Genomic DNA, 15,157 nt, shown 5'->3' with positions numbered 1-15,157 from the left:
ACCCATTCTTGTTCATATATGTCATTTTTTTTCTTCCAGCCACCTTAAAACTTTTCCAGTGTGCAATGAGTTTAAGGTAAGTTAATTATTACCCTAATTACTAATAAAAGTATCAATCCAGACATCCCAATTTTTTCATTTTCATGATTGCTGATCTATTCCTGAACTAATTTGTACATATTCTTCCTCTTGCAAGACACAATATCTGGCCCATTTTTTTGTTCAAGTGTCAGAAGACTCTGTAGTTCAAATTTGATGTCTATTTAGGGCACAGCCACTTACTAGAGATAACTCCGACTGTTGTCTGGCATTAGAAGCAGACGTCTACTGAAATTTCCCCAGAGATTTGTGCATGTTTTTTGCTGTATTTGGAAAGGCACTATTTTTGTCAGAGCAGGTCCAGTTTATACAGTCCTATCACAGTAAATAAATCCACTCCCTGAAAAACAGTTCATTCAAAGTGAAGCATTTAAGACCATTAGCTAAAGCTGGCTTCTCCCTGAACAGACTCACCCCATCTTTGAGCTGCCTCTAATTCACTCTGTATCAGATGAGCGTTAGCACCTTAGTCAGGGCTGTCTATTCTTCGCGATTTTCYGCTTGGGTCATCAGTGATTGTTCCCAACGTTGCAAAAATTATAATTACCCATAAAGGACTCCTTTTCTCTCCAAAATCTGATGGCCCTGAAAATTCAACATGGGATCTGAAAGTCAAGCTGCACTCTTGCCTGTTTTGTGCACGGCAAGCTAATAACTGCTTCCAGGAGTCAAATGGTTTCTCTAGTGATGTTGGTGCAACACTCATATGGTGGCACAAGTGTAAGTGATAAGCGTGGACATTGGCATTTTGCAAGCAGTTTTGCTTCTGTACAAGTAAATGGCAGAGAAATAGAAACAAAGTAACATTTCCTTCTTTTTTGGAGGTCTTGTACAGTCACAACTAGGAATGACACAGAGTATCAGTTTATTTCAGCCATCGATGTAAGAAGGAATAACTTTGATGAGAGCAATAATATTCACTTCTATGCTGTTTTCACACCTCTTTAACAGACAGAGCAATTCTGACTGAGGATTAGCTAGTTTGACTACTTTAGGGATGAAATTGAAAATTCCAGTGAATTGAAGGGAAATTTTCCATTGATTTCTTTTGCCTTTGAGCTGGACCTTTAACTATTAGAAACGCAGACAAACCTTATGTTTTCTCAGGACTTTCTACCTCTCCCTTTGTGTGGCAAAGAAGCAACTCGAAAGCTCTAATCTTGAACTAACAATTGGTTGTTTTCGAAGGCAAACTCAGTAGGAAAAGTTTTCATCTTGTAATTAAGATATGCCAAAACACTCACTGATGAATCCTCTGTTGGCTGAATGGGGCAGTGTAGCAGTCATTCTCCTCCAGGTCTGGCAGTGTCTCCTTGTCCAGTTTCATTGGCTTTCTAGGCAACCATCCTCGAAACCTGCTTATTTGTTTCTCGATCCTGCAATACACGAAAAGTGTGATCAGCTGAGAYAGACGGTGAGAAATGTCTTTTTTTCATTACATCACAGAGCAACTACAAAGAATATATGTAAGCCAATTAAGTCACTTAATATTTGCAACTATAACAAAGAAAAATCTTTCACATTTTTTGAGTCACACCAAATTATACACACTCAACTTGATTACTAATAACCAGCTTTTTATGGAGAAGCATTTTATTTTGTCTTAATAGAAAAGCAATGCTGGTGGTACATTGTGCTAGAAATCTTATTAAAACTCAGTAAATTCTTGGCAACTATCTAAACTTTCACTTCTCAGCTTTTCAGTTGTTATATTCTAAATCTCAGGCTTAATTGGCTCATTACACTTTGGACGTATAAACATTAGAATAGCACAGACAGATTTGGCAGCTGAATGCAGCATGCTGYATCCCTTTACTGCTGTCTGCATGCATTCCTACCTCACTACTGATGCTACAAAAATAAACTACTTTATTCGCTTGTTTCAACTGTACTGTCTTGCAACACTTCATGAAATAGTTCCATGAAACCTGAATACTGAGTGTATAGGTTAGCAGGTAATAGCTGCACTGATTCTTATGTGTAGAAGATGAAAGCAAACTAAGGTCAACAGGGGACCAAGGGCAGACTTAACTGCAAGTGCACTCGTGCAAAGATGCACACAGAAACTAAGGGAAAGGGAAGAATTAGAGCTGGCTGGAGAAAATCTGAAACAGATCCAAACTAAAATGCTATAATGGAAAACATAAAACAAAGATACGATGCACCAGACTTGCTCTCTCAAAGGTGCCTAACACCCTCAAATCCTAATCGTTAATCCCTACCTGCAAAAATCATAGGCTACAAATTATGGACTATGCACATCTTTCAATCTCTGGATGACTCTTCCTACTGCTGGAGCTAAAAGACATCAACCAACATCCTTTGAAGTTTAAGTCCAGTTCAGAATGAAGTTCAAGGATTTGGAATACAGTTATTTCTTTTATTTTATTAAAAGTCAACCCAATAACTCTATGGCTCCAACAAATTTTGCAAGGTCTATACAATCACTTTGAGGAAGCGCAATCCACACCCAAGCAACAGAAAGTGGGCAAATAACATGAAATTATTACTTATTTCAATTTCAAATACATATAACAAAATTCCCAGAATATTAAACTTTCTCTCCTCGGGTATTTTTACCTTGGATAGGCAAACTAATGCTAATTGTTAAACACTGGCATTTATTCCAAAATTGGAACCAAATTAGCCCTACCCATTTTGGTACCGTTTGTGTGTTTCTTTTTTGTGAATAACAAGGAAGCAGGGAGGCAAATTCATCACTGGGACTGTCTGGTAGAACTGATAGAAACAACAAAAGAAAAAAGGATTTATCTCCAGAGATTCTCTCTTCTTGGCCTCCAGTTTTTCCTCTGTAAAGGCCACCAGGCTCTATATATTCTGCTAGCTTAGTATTCCGGGTAAGGGCAAGGGAAGAGGAAGCAGGCACAGATATTTTCTAAATATGCTGTTCCATGCTCGTTTGTTGACTAAAATCATTGGGATTTGCTAAGCTGCTAACAAACCCGCTACTTTGCAGTCCTTTTGCCATTCATCTGGCAAGTCAATGTGCACGTTTGAGATACGCCTGCTGCAGGTTTATCGCAGCACGTGCACACATGCAGAGCACTTTTGCCTGCTTAAGAACAATGCATTATTCATGTTGACTTCACACTGAGCAAACCCCAAACTTGACTGGCTCGTCACTCCCAAGGTTCAAACTGCTTGGCAGGCTCAGCGAGCCCGATCCTTCTTTGCTGGCACACAGGTCTGCAAAGGTTGCAAGGGCTAGAGCTTACAACACTGCAAAGCCATCCCTAGGAAACAATACACTTCTCTCCTTGGAAAAGAGAAATGATCAAACTCTTAAGATGCCTCCAGGCCACCTCAACACTGCCGTCAACCAGCAGTGCAGAAATTTTACTCCACGTGAGCATCTCTCTCTCAAAAAAGCCGAAATGTTGATACTAATAAACACAGGCCCACCGCATTAAAAGTCTGCTGTGTTTTACTGCTTCCTGAAGGCTAACCCATGCTATGTTAGCAGTGCAAATAACAGCTTGGCTTCTCTCACTACATGCCATGTGGAAAATTAATGGGCACTGAAAACCCAGCCCAGTAAAAAATGTTTTTCCTCCGGGAAAAACTTAATTAATTACATAAAGATGGCTTTTTGAGCCTATCCAAAAGGTCATTCACTGCTGAGACAAGTTGGACCACGCAGACCTGAACTAGCAGGCACTGACAAGCACACAGATCAGACGGCAACTGCATCAGTGCGTTGTCCCTCTCTACGGGCTGGCGCTCCTCACAGTGAAGGGCAKTCTGTCTGCCACGGCCTGAGCTCCAAAGGTGTGAAACTGCAGCATTCCCATGTACTAACTGCAGATGTGCTCTAAGTTGGTATTTGCACTTATACTGCAGTGAAGTGCATGGAGTTTAAGTCCATGCTGCTAGGGTCCAGAGTGTCCTCCCTCACTTCCTAGGATGTCAGCTGCCTGTGCTCAAGACCAGCTCTCCAGYACAGTGTAGGTATCTAATCTCATGGTGCATCTTGCTGTGGAGGAAGAGCTGTTCAAGAAAGAGCAGAGGGTGTCTCGGCTGGGGCTTGCCCCCTTTGCTCTGGAGCTGCATTTAAGTCCTGGCTCTCACCCTGGGTCTCCGCAGTAGGTGCACCCGCTCCTGGTGTTGTGCCTCCCTGCCTGTGATCCCTACGCACTTGACTGTGACGTTCATCCTGGCCTTAGACCTGCCTTGTCACTATGGACCTGTCTGGCGACCTGGACTCTTGGCTGACCCTTGTCACCTGCTCTGCTCGCTCCACTTGGGTCCTGCACTCTGGGTGGTGAGAGCCCTGTCCTGCCCACCAGGCTGGCCCCCAGCTTTCCCTTAYRGAGCAGCACCTGCCCTTGCTGCTCCCTGGCAYGCRCTCATCTACTCTGCTGAATCAGAGAACAGCGTCTGGAAAGCAGAGCAACCTGCACAAAACCCCCAGAAACCATGGAGCTACGCAGGCACCGTAGTGTGAGCTGCAGTGCAAGAGGGGAGTGGGAGCATGGACAAAAATCTCCATCTTAAATTCCCTCTTTACAAAGACTTGAAGCCTTTCTGCTCCAAGAAATCATTGTCTTAATTTGCTGAACATCTCAAAGAGCCTTCCGATTCGATCCCTGCCTTGCCTCTGAGTGTCCAGAAATGTCCATCCTCCTTCTAAAAACACCTTTTGTGTTTAACTCACACACAGGGCTTCTCAAATAACCGCAGATAAACATTTTCCTCACTAGAAAGCAGGGGAAGAATAATTTTCCTGAAGGAAAGAGCAGCTTGGGAAAATAAAAGGATTTGTTTTCAATTGAGATTGATTTTTGTTTCTGGCTAAGCTTTACAGATTATGTAGTGCTAAATATTGTCTTAATTTCATTTTTGCCACATTTTTAACTGCAGTTCTAGGTATTGTATAAGTACCTGACACCCCTACTTTTCTCTAGAATATATTAGGGGAGTTTTGTTACTTGAACTTCTGGGATCACTAGATATTCTCYGAGACAAAATTCCAGTCAGGTTGACATATTGCAAGTGATGTAGACGTTGCCCTATAAAAAGGCTTTTATGAAATAAATTTTGTCCAAAATATAATTTTATGTATTTTTTGACTTATTTCAAAAAATAGTCCAAAGCTTCRATTATTATGAATCTTCACTGAACTAGCAGTAGAGGAAGTTGAGCCTTTACCGAAGCTGTATATTTGATTTCTACATAAATGAAACTAAAGCTGAATATGTTATTTTTTTTCCCCAATAGGATATTTAGTTTTAGCTTTTTCACCTCAAGTAGCTATTTATAGGGCTGAATAAGARAAATGGATTTAGACAAGTATTGTCATCTCTCAGGAACTACAATATCATAAAAAGATCGTACATCTTCCCATACTGACTTCAAATTGCATCCTGAYTCACGAGAAAATGAATGTAAAAGCAAAATTTCACCACGTACAAATCTTCACTTACTCGTTCCATTTAATCTATTGCTTTAGTAAAATAGCTATGTCTTAACTAAATCCAAGACAAATTACAAAGTTAACAGGTGCTACAATGTTTAGTGGAAGGTGAGGATGGCAAGTGGGGGAACACCACAGACTTTAGAAGAACTGTGTGTGCTTATAACATCGGCCAACTAGGCAAAATGTCTCAGCTCCACAGCGAGCTCGTTGGTGCTTACTGATGTCAAGAAGCAAACGCCACAACCTTAGAGCAATGCTGGTACTCTCAAGTCACCAGCAGAGTATGATGGGATTTAATACACAAAATGCTTTTAACGTGCTGATGCAGTAGAGTGAAATAAATAATTTCTTTTCCCACCGATGTCCATCTGCTGACATTATCTGCGGTGTAATACAGCTGTTTAATCCAAAATGGAGATCTCTCAAGCCTAATTCTCTCACAGACACTCATGGGAGTTTTAACCACTGACCTCAGAGTGGGGGAGTAAAACAGATGCTAGACCCTTTTGAAAACGGCAGCAACAACACATACCAACACACGCCAACATACGAACTGRTCTTTGCCAAGGTTATGCCTTTTTAAAGTTTTTTGGAGACACTTTCATTTAAATGGCCAAAGTATCCTCCCACCAAAAAAAACAGCAAATTGTGGACACTGAAAAGTTTTTCCTCATATCAAGTCAGGCACAAAACAGTCATTAGACACAGCCTTAAGTTATTTAATAATGGAGTAAAAGCAYTTCAAAGATTATTGAATATATTCATTTCTCAAGTTGATTTCAATAGCATCACACCAGAAATGAGTTTGGCTCATTGCTTTCCTATCTACCAACAAAGCACTAAGCATCCCCACAGAGGAAGCAATAAATAAATAATGGCACCACTATTACTAGTAAGCAAGGTGCATGGAAATGAAAAAGAAGCTATAACTGTGGTATTTTAACCCCCCCAAAAATCCCCAATCAGCTACATGAAAAGAAAGATGCACAGTGTTTGTGCTGCACCGAGAATAAGTGAATACACTTAATCTTCTTTAAAAGTCTCCAGCAATTTAAAAAATATTTCCTTATTCTTTTTTTWAAAAAAGTTTCTTTTACATGGCAGATGCCTTGAAAATGCAACTGCTACATTTGCATTTGCAAATGCCCTGGTGTACAATCACTCCCTCCACCCTTTCTCCAAACATAGCTAATAAACTAGCATTTCACACTAATAYTTTTTCTTCCCAGCTTGAACTTAACCATTATTTTGGTTATTGGATCCAAGTTACTGCAAGCCGAACTGGAATRAGGATTGTACTCACCTATTCATGAACTTGTAGCGGCGGTGCAGGTAATAGATTTTTCTCCTGGAAGAACAGCAAAAATGAAGCCAGTCGAGAAGAAAACCCATCGTCAGTTACAGTATGAACTAGCAAGGAAGGAAAGGAGATTGAAGATAGAAGCCTGTAAGAGGTGGAGGAAGAGACTAAAAGAGAGATTAACAGAACTGTCACAGGGAGCCACACAAATTCGGGGGGTGTTTGAACTGCAGCGAGGTTTTCCCAGTGTCTTCTCTTTTTCTGCTACTTGGAAGATAGGGACCCAAAGACGTTTCTATTTCGAAGTCCCTAAACTGTTGCAGGAATTTTATGGGATAGGATGCAGCTATGGAAAAATTGTGTATTGCACATCCACTAGTGAATTATGAAAGYTGCGCTTGGTAAAACACAAGGGGAAAGGGGCAGCCGATGCTGCAGTGTGCCATAACGCACGCACTACAACCCGGGACCAATGTTCGCTCCGGGGAAACACCCCTGGAAACAGATGAAAATGTGACCTGCCCAAGCAAACGCAAACGTGCTCGGCACCCACCCCAGTGTGAGTGGGACGGAGCGCACGTGGGGAATCACTGAGTGGACAAGGGTGTGTGAGCAGATGCATGCTGACCACGTGCTGCTGCTTGCTCCCCGACGGGCCCCGCAGGGCTCACGTCGCCCAGGGCAGCGGGAGCATCTCCCTAACCGCCCCGCATGGGTCCAGAGCACTGTGTCCATCTCCTGTCCCCCTCTGCCACCACAACTGCCAGGGTCTGATCCAGCGTCTGAAGACTTTCCAGAAAGAGAGTTAAGGAAATCTAAGGGCAGCTATGTGGGGGTTTGGGACTCCACTGCAAAATTTGGGTGCCTGACAAATCTCCAGTTTCCTGTTCTGGGGTTTGACTTTGTCATACACTGGAGGCTGTTGTTAAATCAAGGTGGTTTTCTATGTATTCTGAATGCTGATCTATACCACTTCTGGAAAATGAAGGGTTCACACTACACATCTCATTCTGAATATTTGTGTATATTTATTATACTGTAGGAATGCTGTTACTGCATTGGAAGCAATCATAATAGGGACTTTCTAAAACATGACAGCACTGATGCTTTAAACTACAGAAAAAAAAATGACTTAAACTTTAAATAACATATGATATTTTGACAGTTTTTAGTGTCCGTATTGTGCTGTTGAARTGAAATTTTCCAAAGAATTCCATGTTGGCCAAAGTCTCCTTTGGCCAGCTCGTCCACAAAGTAATGTTATTTATCTTGCTCCATTTAGTAGGAGCAGAGGAAGGTCAAAGCTAAGCATTTCTGAGGATGCTGTCCTTGTCTTTATCCTGCTTCAAATATTCACAGGTATTCACTGTTTTGGGAACCCTACTTTGAAACAGCACAGATTTTTTTTCACTATTATTTGGACCTCAAACAGCTCCAACTGAAAGTATTGAGAGCTGTAAGCAATCAGCAGCCCCAAAAGCAAGGGGTCAGACAAGGGCACCTGAAAACAAGCAGCCTAAAAGAGCGAACATTTTGTAAAATGGGGTCTAAGTTTTTAAATGGTAAACAATATTATTACTCTTAAAGTAAAATTTAAGGAAGAATCTGCCCAATAGACATCAATAAATTGCCACGGTTTCCTCTAAAATAATACCCCTCTGTGGATGTGAAAAGAATGAAGCTGTGGTCATGAAGCAGGTCAAGAAACCCTTAGTATTTTTAAGGCTTTCTATATAATTTGAATGGTGTCTACCTTACTATTTTATTGAAAAAGGTATATCAAAAGGGGGACAGCAGATCAGGAAAGAACAAAGTTATCACAGAGACTAAAATCTGAGTTCCTGCTGCATATTTTAAGCAGGGTACCCTATCATTCCACTGGGACAAATTCATCCCATAAGATGCCCAGGAAGTCAAAGGAAGTACAGTTTGGGCCCAATAAATCACTTCTGCGTGTTAGAGCACTTTTTTCTAAAGAATATAAATACCTGGCAATGACTTGCAATACCTTTTACATTTTTCTCTTTAGCATTAAAAGCACAAGAGAGAACAGCTGAAGCTTTGCTGTGAAAATGAAAAAAACAAAATACATACAGAATAAGCCTGCAATTTTGTCCTTTATTCACATCCGATTTTCCTAGCAAGTTCTATAAGACCACAGCTTGTCTCACAGAAGAGGTTTTTTTCATCTTTAAATGAGAAGAAAACAGCAGTAGAAATCCTGCAATGGACACCCACTCAGTAGTTGCATATTCTGGGTCTGATCCTTTCCTTGTTCGGGAGTAATTCCATTAAAATCAATGGAGTTACGCATCAATACCCCTGCTAATTGAAAGAAGAATCAAGACCTCTCAGTTCAGTGGTTTTGGTCTGTTCAGATGGAAGTCTTCATGTTATTTTAACAGTTCTGATAACCACTAGAATAAGACTGATATTCTGCATACAAAAATCGTAACTCAACATGCAAGTAATATTAAATAAATGATAAAAATAATCTGAAAGATGATATAAAATCAATTTGGTCATCAGTAGCATTTAATACGGTTTGTGTATTTGCTTCACAGACAAAAGCATTTATAATACGAATTCTGTTCTTGTGTTAGATGGGATACTTATTTATAATCTRTATTTCCCTAATTATACACTATACAAGCAGATAATTTACAGGTGCAGAACATACCAGATACGTCCAACAGACATGCACCTTCTGTGCTGCCTTACGTACCTGGATCTTCTTGACCTCCCATTGATTTCAATGAAATGTCCATTTAAAAAACAGCAGCGCACAAGTATGCAGGGGGCTCCAGCATTGAAGGGGTTAAAGGGCCTAAGAATAGAATACCCCATGAAAACAGCTGCACTGCTACAGCTCACCTTAATTTCATACCGATATTGTAATGAAATTGCAGGCATTAACAAGAAACAGCAATGAATGCAGTATCTACAGCGCTCCATTTATATTTTCTAAAGATGTGTGGTATCTTAAAGAAGAGACTTTCTGTGTGCATTTTCGTGATTTTTTTTTTACATTATCTTTACAGTAAAGTGTGACTTTGGAGGTTAAGACAAAATACATCTACACCTACCTGAACGGCATTCTTACATTCATTAGTTCTGCGTATTTGCCCAGGACCTCCCAAGGGGCATGCAACTTCACGAAGATGATGTCGCTGTTTGTTAGCGATGACTGCAACACAAAAACAAAACAGCCACCAGAGTTTAATTTTTCAAGTAAAAAAAAAAAGGAAAAAAAAAAMCATGGAGATGGTCAGTATCTATTCCTCTTTCCTTGCATCACCTCTCCCACCTCCTGCTGCTTCTTCAAGCAGACATAGTTCTGTCAGTATTTTGTTGACCCGCTTTCCTTCAGGGGGATAAGTTTGCGTGAGAGCCACGCTGTGATTCCCTTCTGGCCAATACACGTATTTCTGTAGCATGGAAAGGAAAGCATGGAGGGGAGCTGCCATGCCATTAGGGGTTACCCAAGTCGGGGGTGAAAATGAGGTTGGTGTGTAAACCTGGTCTGAAAGCTCAGTCCTGAACCTTAGCTGAAGCCAGAATGGCGAGTCTGGATATGACTCTGTCAACCGACTTGATTTTCTGCACTCAGCCTGACATAGGAAGTCCCTTTCTGAATCATACAATGGAGGCATATCTGGCACCCCGGCAAAGTTTATGTCACGATGTGGTCTCTCTAAGTTGGCTTTAGGGATAATTTMCTTGTCTTTTAGAAACTACTATATTCAATGCTACCTGCATCAATTCTTAGTTAATACGGCTTATTGGGGGTTCTTAAATATAGTATCGCTTACCTGGACACTACGGTGACTATATGGGTAGACAWTTACATTTTTGATGTCAATTTGACTCTTCCTTACAGTATTATGATAACTGTTGAAATTACTGAAACGGCTATTGCATGCTCATGTGCTGAGAGTAGCGTTATTATCAGTTTGTGATGCGTGACAGGAATGAAAGCTCCAACAGTTAAGATACATATATGTGATTTTCCTTAGCACAGGGTAAAACAAAGAAAGCAAATAGTCACTATGAAGTTTTTTTAAAAAACAAAAAGAATATTGGACTCCTCAAGAACTGTCATCACAGAGAAGTATTTGTAGCCAAATTTGCTATTGAGTTSGAGGAAAAAATGGATTTAGAACATAATATAATGAAACAAGTGACTTCCTAGCATCAAAAAATTCAGAAAAAATTCTGCAGTTCCTTTGCTGACAACTTTCTGCAAACTATTTCAGCATGAGATAACACAACAGCAACAAATCCACCCAAAAGACATGAACCAGATAAAAACAAATTGCAATTCAACCACAGTCTTTCCACTGACTTCYATAGTTTCCAAACCAGGCCCTTAATGATACTTTTCTTTATAGGTACAGCTTGTAAATTATCATTTCTTTTCCCATGAGAATTTARTAAAACTAATCTAGAGATTTTTTAGACTAACCTCTAAAAAATTTCCTGCAAACTACTCCCTCAAAGTTGAGGTTAAGTCAGCAATGGACTTGCAACTGTCACATGTGGCTTTGCCAAAAAAAAACAAAAAGAAAGACCAAAACCAAAAAACTTCTAATCASCTCTATATACAGAAGGACACTGTGGTCCTGACACCCCAATAATATCTGAATAATGGAGGAAATTGATTAGAAATCATCCCTAAGTTTAGTGATGAAAGTCTAGCAGCAAGCTTCTATGAACTTTCCAGCACWCTGTAACTTGAACCTTACTAAATTTGACAATTTATAATAAATTTATAATAAATTTGTCAGTAACATGACTTATGCATATTCTATTTCACAGTGGAAAACTATCTTCACTGAMTTGAATTTCTTATATGTTACATTTATTTGGAAACAAATCAGGAAATATTCCAATTGGTTAACATAAATACAGATGTTGTAAGATATAGCTTTTTTTTCCCTCAGTATTTTCTAATGTACTCTTATCAGTGTTTCCAATACAAAATCTAAACAAAATACATTTTGGAGGTTCAGTTATTTTCTGAAGAAAGAGATAATAACGCTAAATTATGAATACAGAATTCAAGTTCTCTGGGGTTTACTCCTATTAAATGCTTTTAAAGGAAATCACTAGGAAGCACTGAAAGAAACAAGAGAGAAAAGAAAAACAAATCTAGACAAAGGAATAATTGAACGAAATTTCACAGTCTCCTAATTTATGGACAAAACAGTTAATCAAAATACCTGAAAGAACAGCATCAAGAACTACATCCTTGTTACAAAAATACTCCAGTGAATGGAATCTGCTAAACTCTCTGTTAGATTAGTATTTAGAAACAGCGTCCTTCGGCTTCTAAAGGTTTCTTTGAGGAGCGAAGCATCCTTCTTTTGTAATTGACTTTTCAGGCTTGGCTCCTTAAATGTTTTGCAGAAGTAAAGTCAATTTTAAATTATTTGAACATACAAACAAAAATCAATGTAACATTACTTCCCTTTGGAATTTAAATAAAAAGAATATTTATTGACCCGAGCAATCTGCTAGAAAGTGATGTCTAGATGATGAAGAAATAAAAACTAACAGAGGAAGCAAAGGAACAGACAATGAAATAAAATGCTTTGCAAACATAATGGTTGGATTTGATCCAGGACACCAGTGCCTACAGAGTTATCACAATATGATTGCCCGGCTACCAACGTTCAAATACACTGGCCGTTTCAAGCTGATTCCTCGAGGAGGAATATGTATAGCAAAACACATTTTCTTCTGGTCAGTAATACCGTTCTCGCTAGGCCTCGGAGCAGTGCCATGCCGTGCAGTGCAAACCCAGTGCGACAAAAGCCTTCTTTAAAATCATAGARTAAGTTAGGCTGGGTGGGACCTCTGGAGATCWCCTGGGCCACCTGAGGTCAGGGYGCCCAGGRCCTTTCCCAGTTGAGTCCTGAATATCTCCACAGCAAGAGATTCTKCAGCAGCTCTGAGCGCCCTGCTTACTGAAATCAGTTGGAGAAAGAAATATTTCCTATAGAAGAACTGGATGTTTCTTCAGAGACCAGAAACATTGATTGAAAAACTGCAAGTCTCTCGACATGAAAATTCAAAACATTCAGTGGAAAGAAGGCATTCCTTTTAAAACAATGTTTTTCTTACTGCAATGTAATTTTTAAATTCTTATTAAAAAGCACTAATAAGGTGCATTTAGTTCAATTGAGCCCTCATCTTCAAATTAGATTTGTATGGTAGAACTCAGATCATCACAGTCTGGGATACAGATAGTCAATATACAATGAGTTTCAGTCTTCTGTGCCAGTCACCTATTTTTCACAAGCTCTGATTTTTTTCCCCTTCTTTCCTACCTCCTCTTTCTCCTTGCTGTCTTGAAACTACCATAGTATCTAATTCYTGAAAATATTAAACTAACATTTGATAACCACAAGTAGGTCTTTCTATAGTCCATATAATGTATATATATATACATAGACACACACACGCGCACGCGCGCGCGCACACACGCACACAATTGACCTAATTCGGCTCTTTCTGAACACTCTTAGTCTGAATGGAAGCAAAGTTATGCTGACATCGAACATCTCTGGAAAGCCCACATTTTGCTGTATTTGCAGTCTGTCTTCTGTAATCAAGGCTAGAGATTAGTGTCCTTTGTCAAATATTCTCTTGAACAGTCTCCTCCTCCAGTGAAGAATTTTTTTTGTCKATTATCAACGTTTTCATGTTATTTTAAGGAAGAAAAACAATTATAGGGCTCATCTTAATATAACCATTTCTTGAGTATAAAAGCAAAGAAGATAGAGAAAAGAGATGCACAATACATAACCCTGAAGAAGGATACAACTACAGTGTCTCCAAGCAAGTGTTGTAATTGTTTATTTGCCTTAAAGCTACTACAAAAGCAATTGCAAAAAAGCAATGTTCTCATTTATGTATGCATATCTRTAGGGAAATGGTGTGAAAGAAAAAGAAATCAGGATTTACCATCAGCATGTTTTCCCTATCATCTTTTAAGAGAAAAATATTTAGAACTAGGGCCTCTCCTCACCTTTTAAAGCCTTCCTCAGAAAACAGAAGTGAGAGAAAAAGATCTTGAAACAGATCCAGCAACCAGGAAGGCAAATTGCCTACTCTAGCAAGACCCARCAAGGCAACTTAAAAACCCAGACAGGAACAGGGCTATAATTACTGACAAACATAGCTTACACTTGTTAAACCATCATGCGGGAAAAACCATAAATGGAGAGAATATCAAAGTCCTTCCTCCAGGAACAACTCTCTCTACGTATAATTGAGTTCCACGGCAGGTCTCAGTGCGGTGTAGTAAACAGTCACTGCTACAAGTTTCACTCTTTCTGAAAATTACTCTGTTAGGCTAATGGCACAGATTAAGGTGTTGTGTGGAGTGAATTAGGTGGTAAACCCGAACCCAGCAAATTTTACTTGATAAAACCATTCTCCCTCTGCACAACTAAATGCAAATTCACAAAGGTAATTCCATAGAACTGGGCAAACAGTAATGGGCTGCCAATACTTTTCAGAAGTGTATRCATTACCACTGGGATAACCACTTAGATGCTCTCAGTATATGTCCAGTTTCAGGGGAAACATTACATACTTACAGGCATTAGCTTCTACGCTTGTGGATCACAGGAATCCAATAAGTAACAGTGCCAATCTCTTCAAATATGTATTTTCTTTCAAAGTACAAATTTGGTGAACAAGGGAGATATACTGCTCACATTTCAACCAAGATTTTAAAAAGCTTTCAACTTACAAGAAATTACAGAGAAAAAACTGTATAGGATGAAAGTACGATTAAAGAAAAAAAAACCTAACCAACATAGAGGAAGCTGTTAATAACTATAGCATAAGAGGATAACTAACATACAAAATGCAGAATAACTTGATATTAGGTCACAGGATCACAATTTAAAACAATTTTTATATAAAACCTCATCACAAAATTTGATCAAGCTTTATTCATACTCTGCAYAGCACTTGCAGGGTTCAGCTCTAGTGAAGTGAGCAACGCAGGCTGGGGGCTGGCTCCTGCCAGCGCTCCAGCAGTGTGTGATCTAATCCAACTCAGAGCAGGTGTCACTGTCACAGTCCTTAATTTTTGGCAGGATCTCAACGCTRGAAGGGAATAGAGTTAGTCACCGGGGRAAATGTTTGCAAATATCCTYTCACATAGACAAAACTGTGYGTGTGTGTTTGGTGGSGGGGAGGACWGTTTAAAGAAGAGGGTAGCTTACCRGAGTAAAAGYAAAATGCAAATATTATCTCCCTGCTTGAGTTTACTGCACAAGAGTGAGYATACAGTYTGCAATAAA

General features: G+C 39.5%; 1 protein-coding gene across 1 annotated transcript in view; it reads right to left on the bottom strand.

Annotated features, from left to right (window-relative positions):
- The window catches only part of ANO4 (anoctamin 4), a 214,499-nt gene that overhangs the window by 57,828 nt on the left and 141,514 nt on the right, over nt 1–15,157 (bottom strand). The window contains exons 6-9 of the mRNA XM_085321380.1: nt 9,923–10,023; nt 9,562–9,663; nt 6,840–6,884; nt 1,344–1,475 (exon numbers count right to left, since the gene is read on the bottom strand). Of these exons, the coding sequence (XP_085177506.1) occupies nt 1,344–1,475; nt 6,840–6,884; nt 9,562–9,663; nt 9,923–10,023 (380 nt within the window). The remainder of the gene's footprint in view (nt 1–1,343; nt 1,476–6,839; nt 6,885–9,561; nt 9,664–9,922; nt 10,024–15,157) is intronic.

This window comes from Rhea americana, unplaced genomic scaffold (genome assembly GCF_003343005.1).
Source record: "Rhea americana isolate MKP2758 unplaced genomic scaffold, rheAme1 scaffold_69, whole genome shotgun sequence".
In the NCBI taxonomy this organism is placed as follows: Eukaryota; Metazoa; Chordata; class Aves; order Rheiformes; family Rheidae; genus Rhea; species Rhea americana.
Note: the sequence above shows the minus strand (reverse complement) of the source record. Positions and strands in the feature narration are given on the sequence as shown.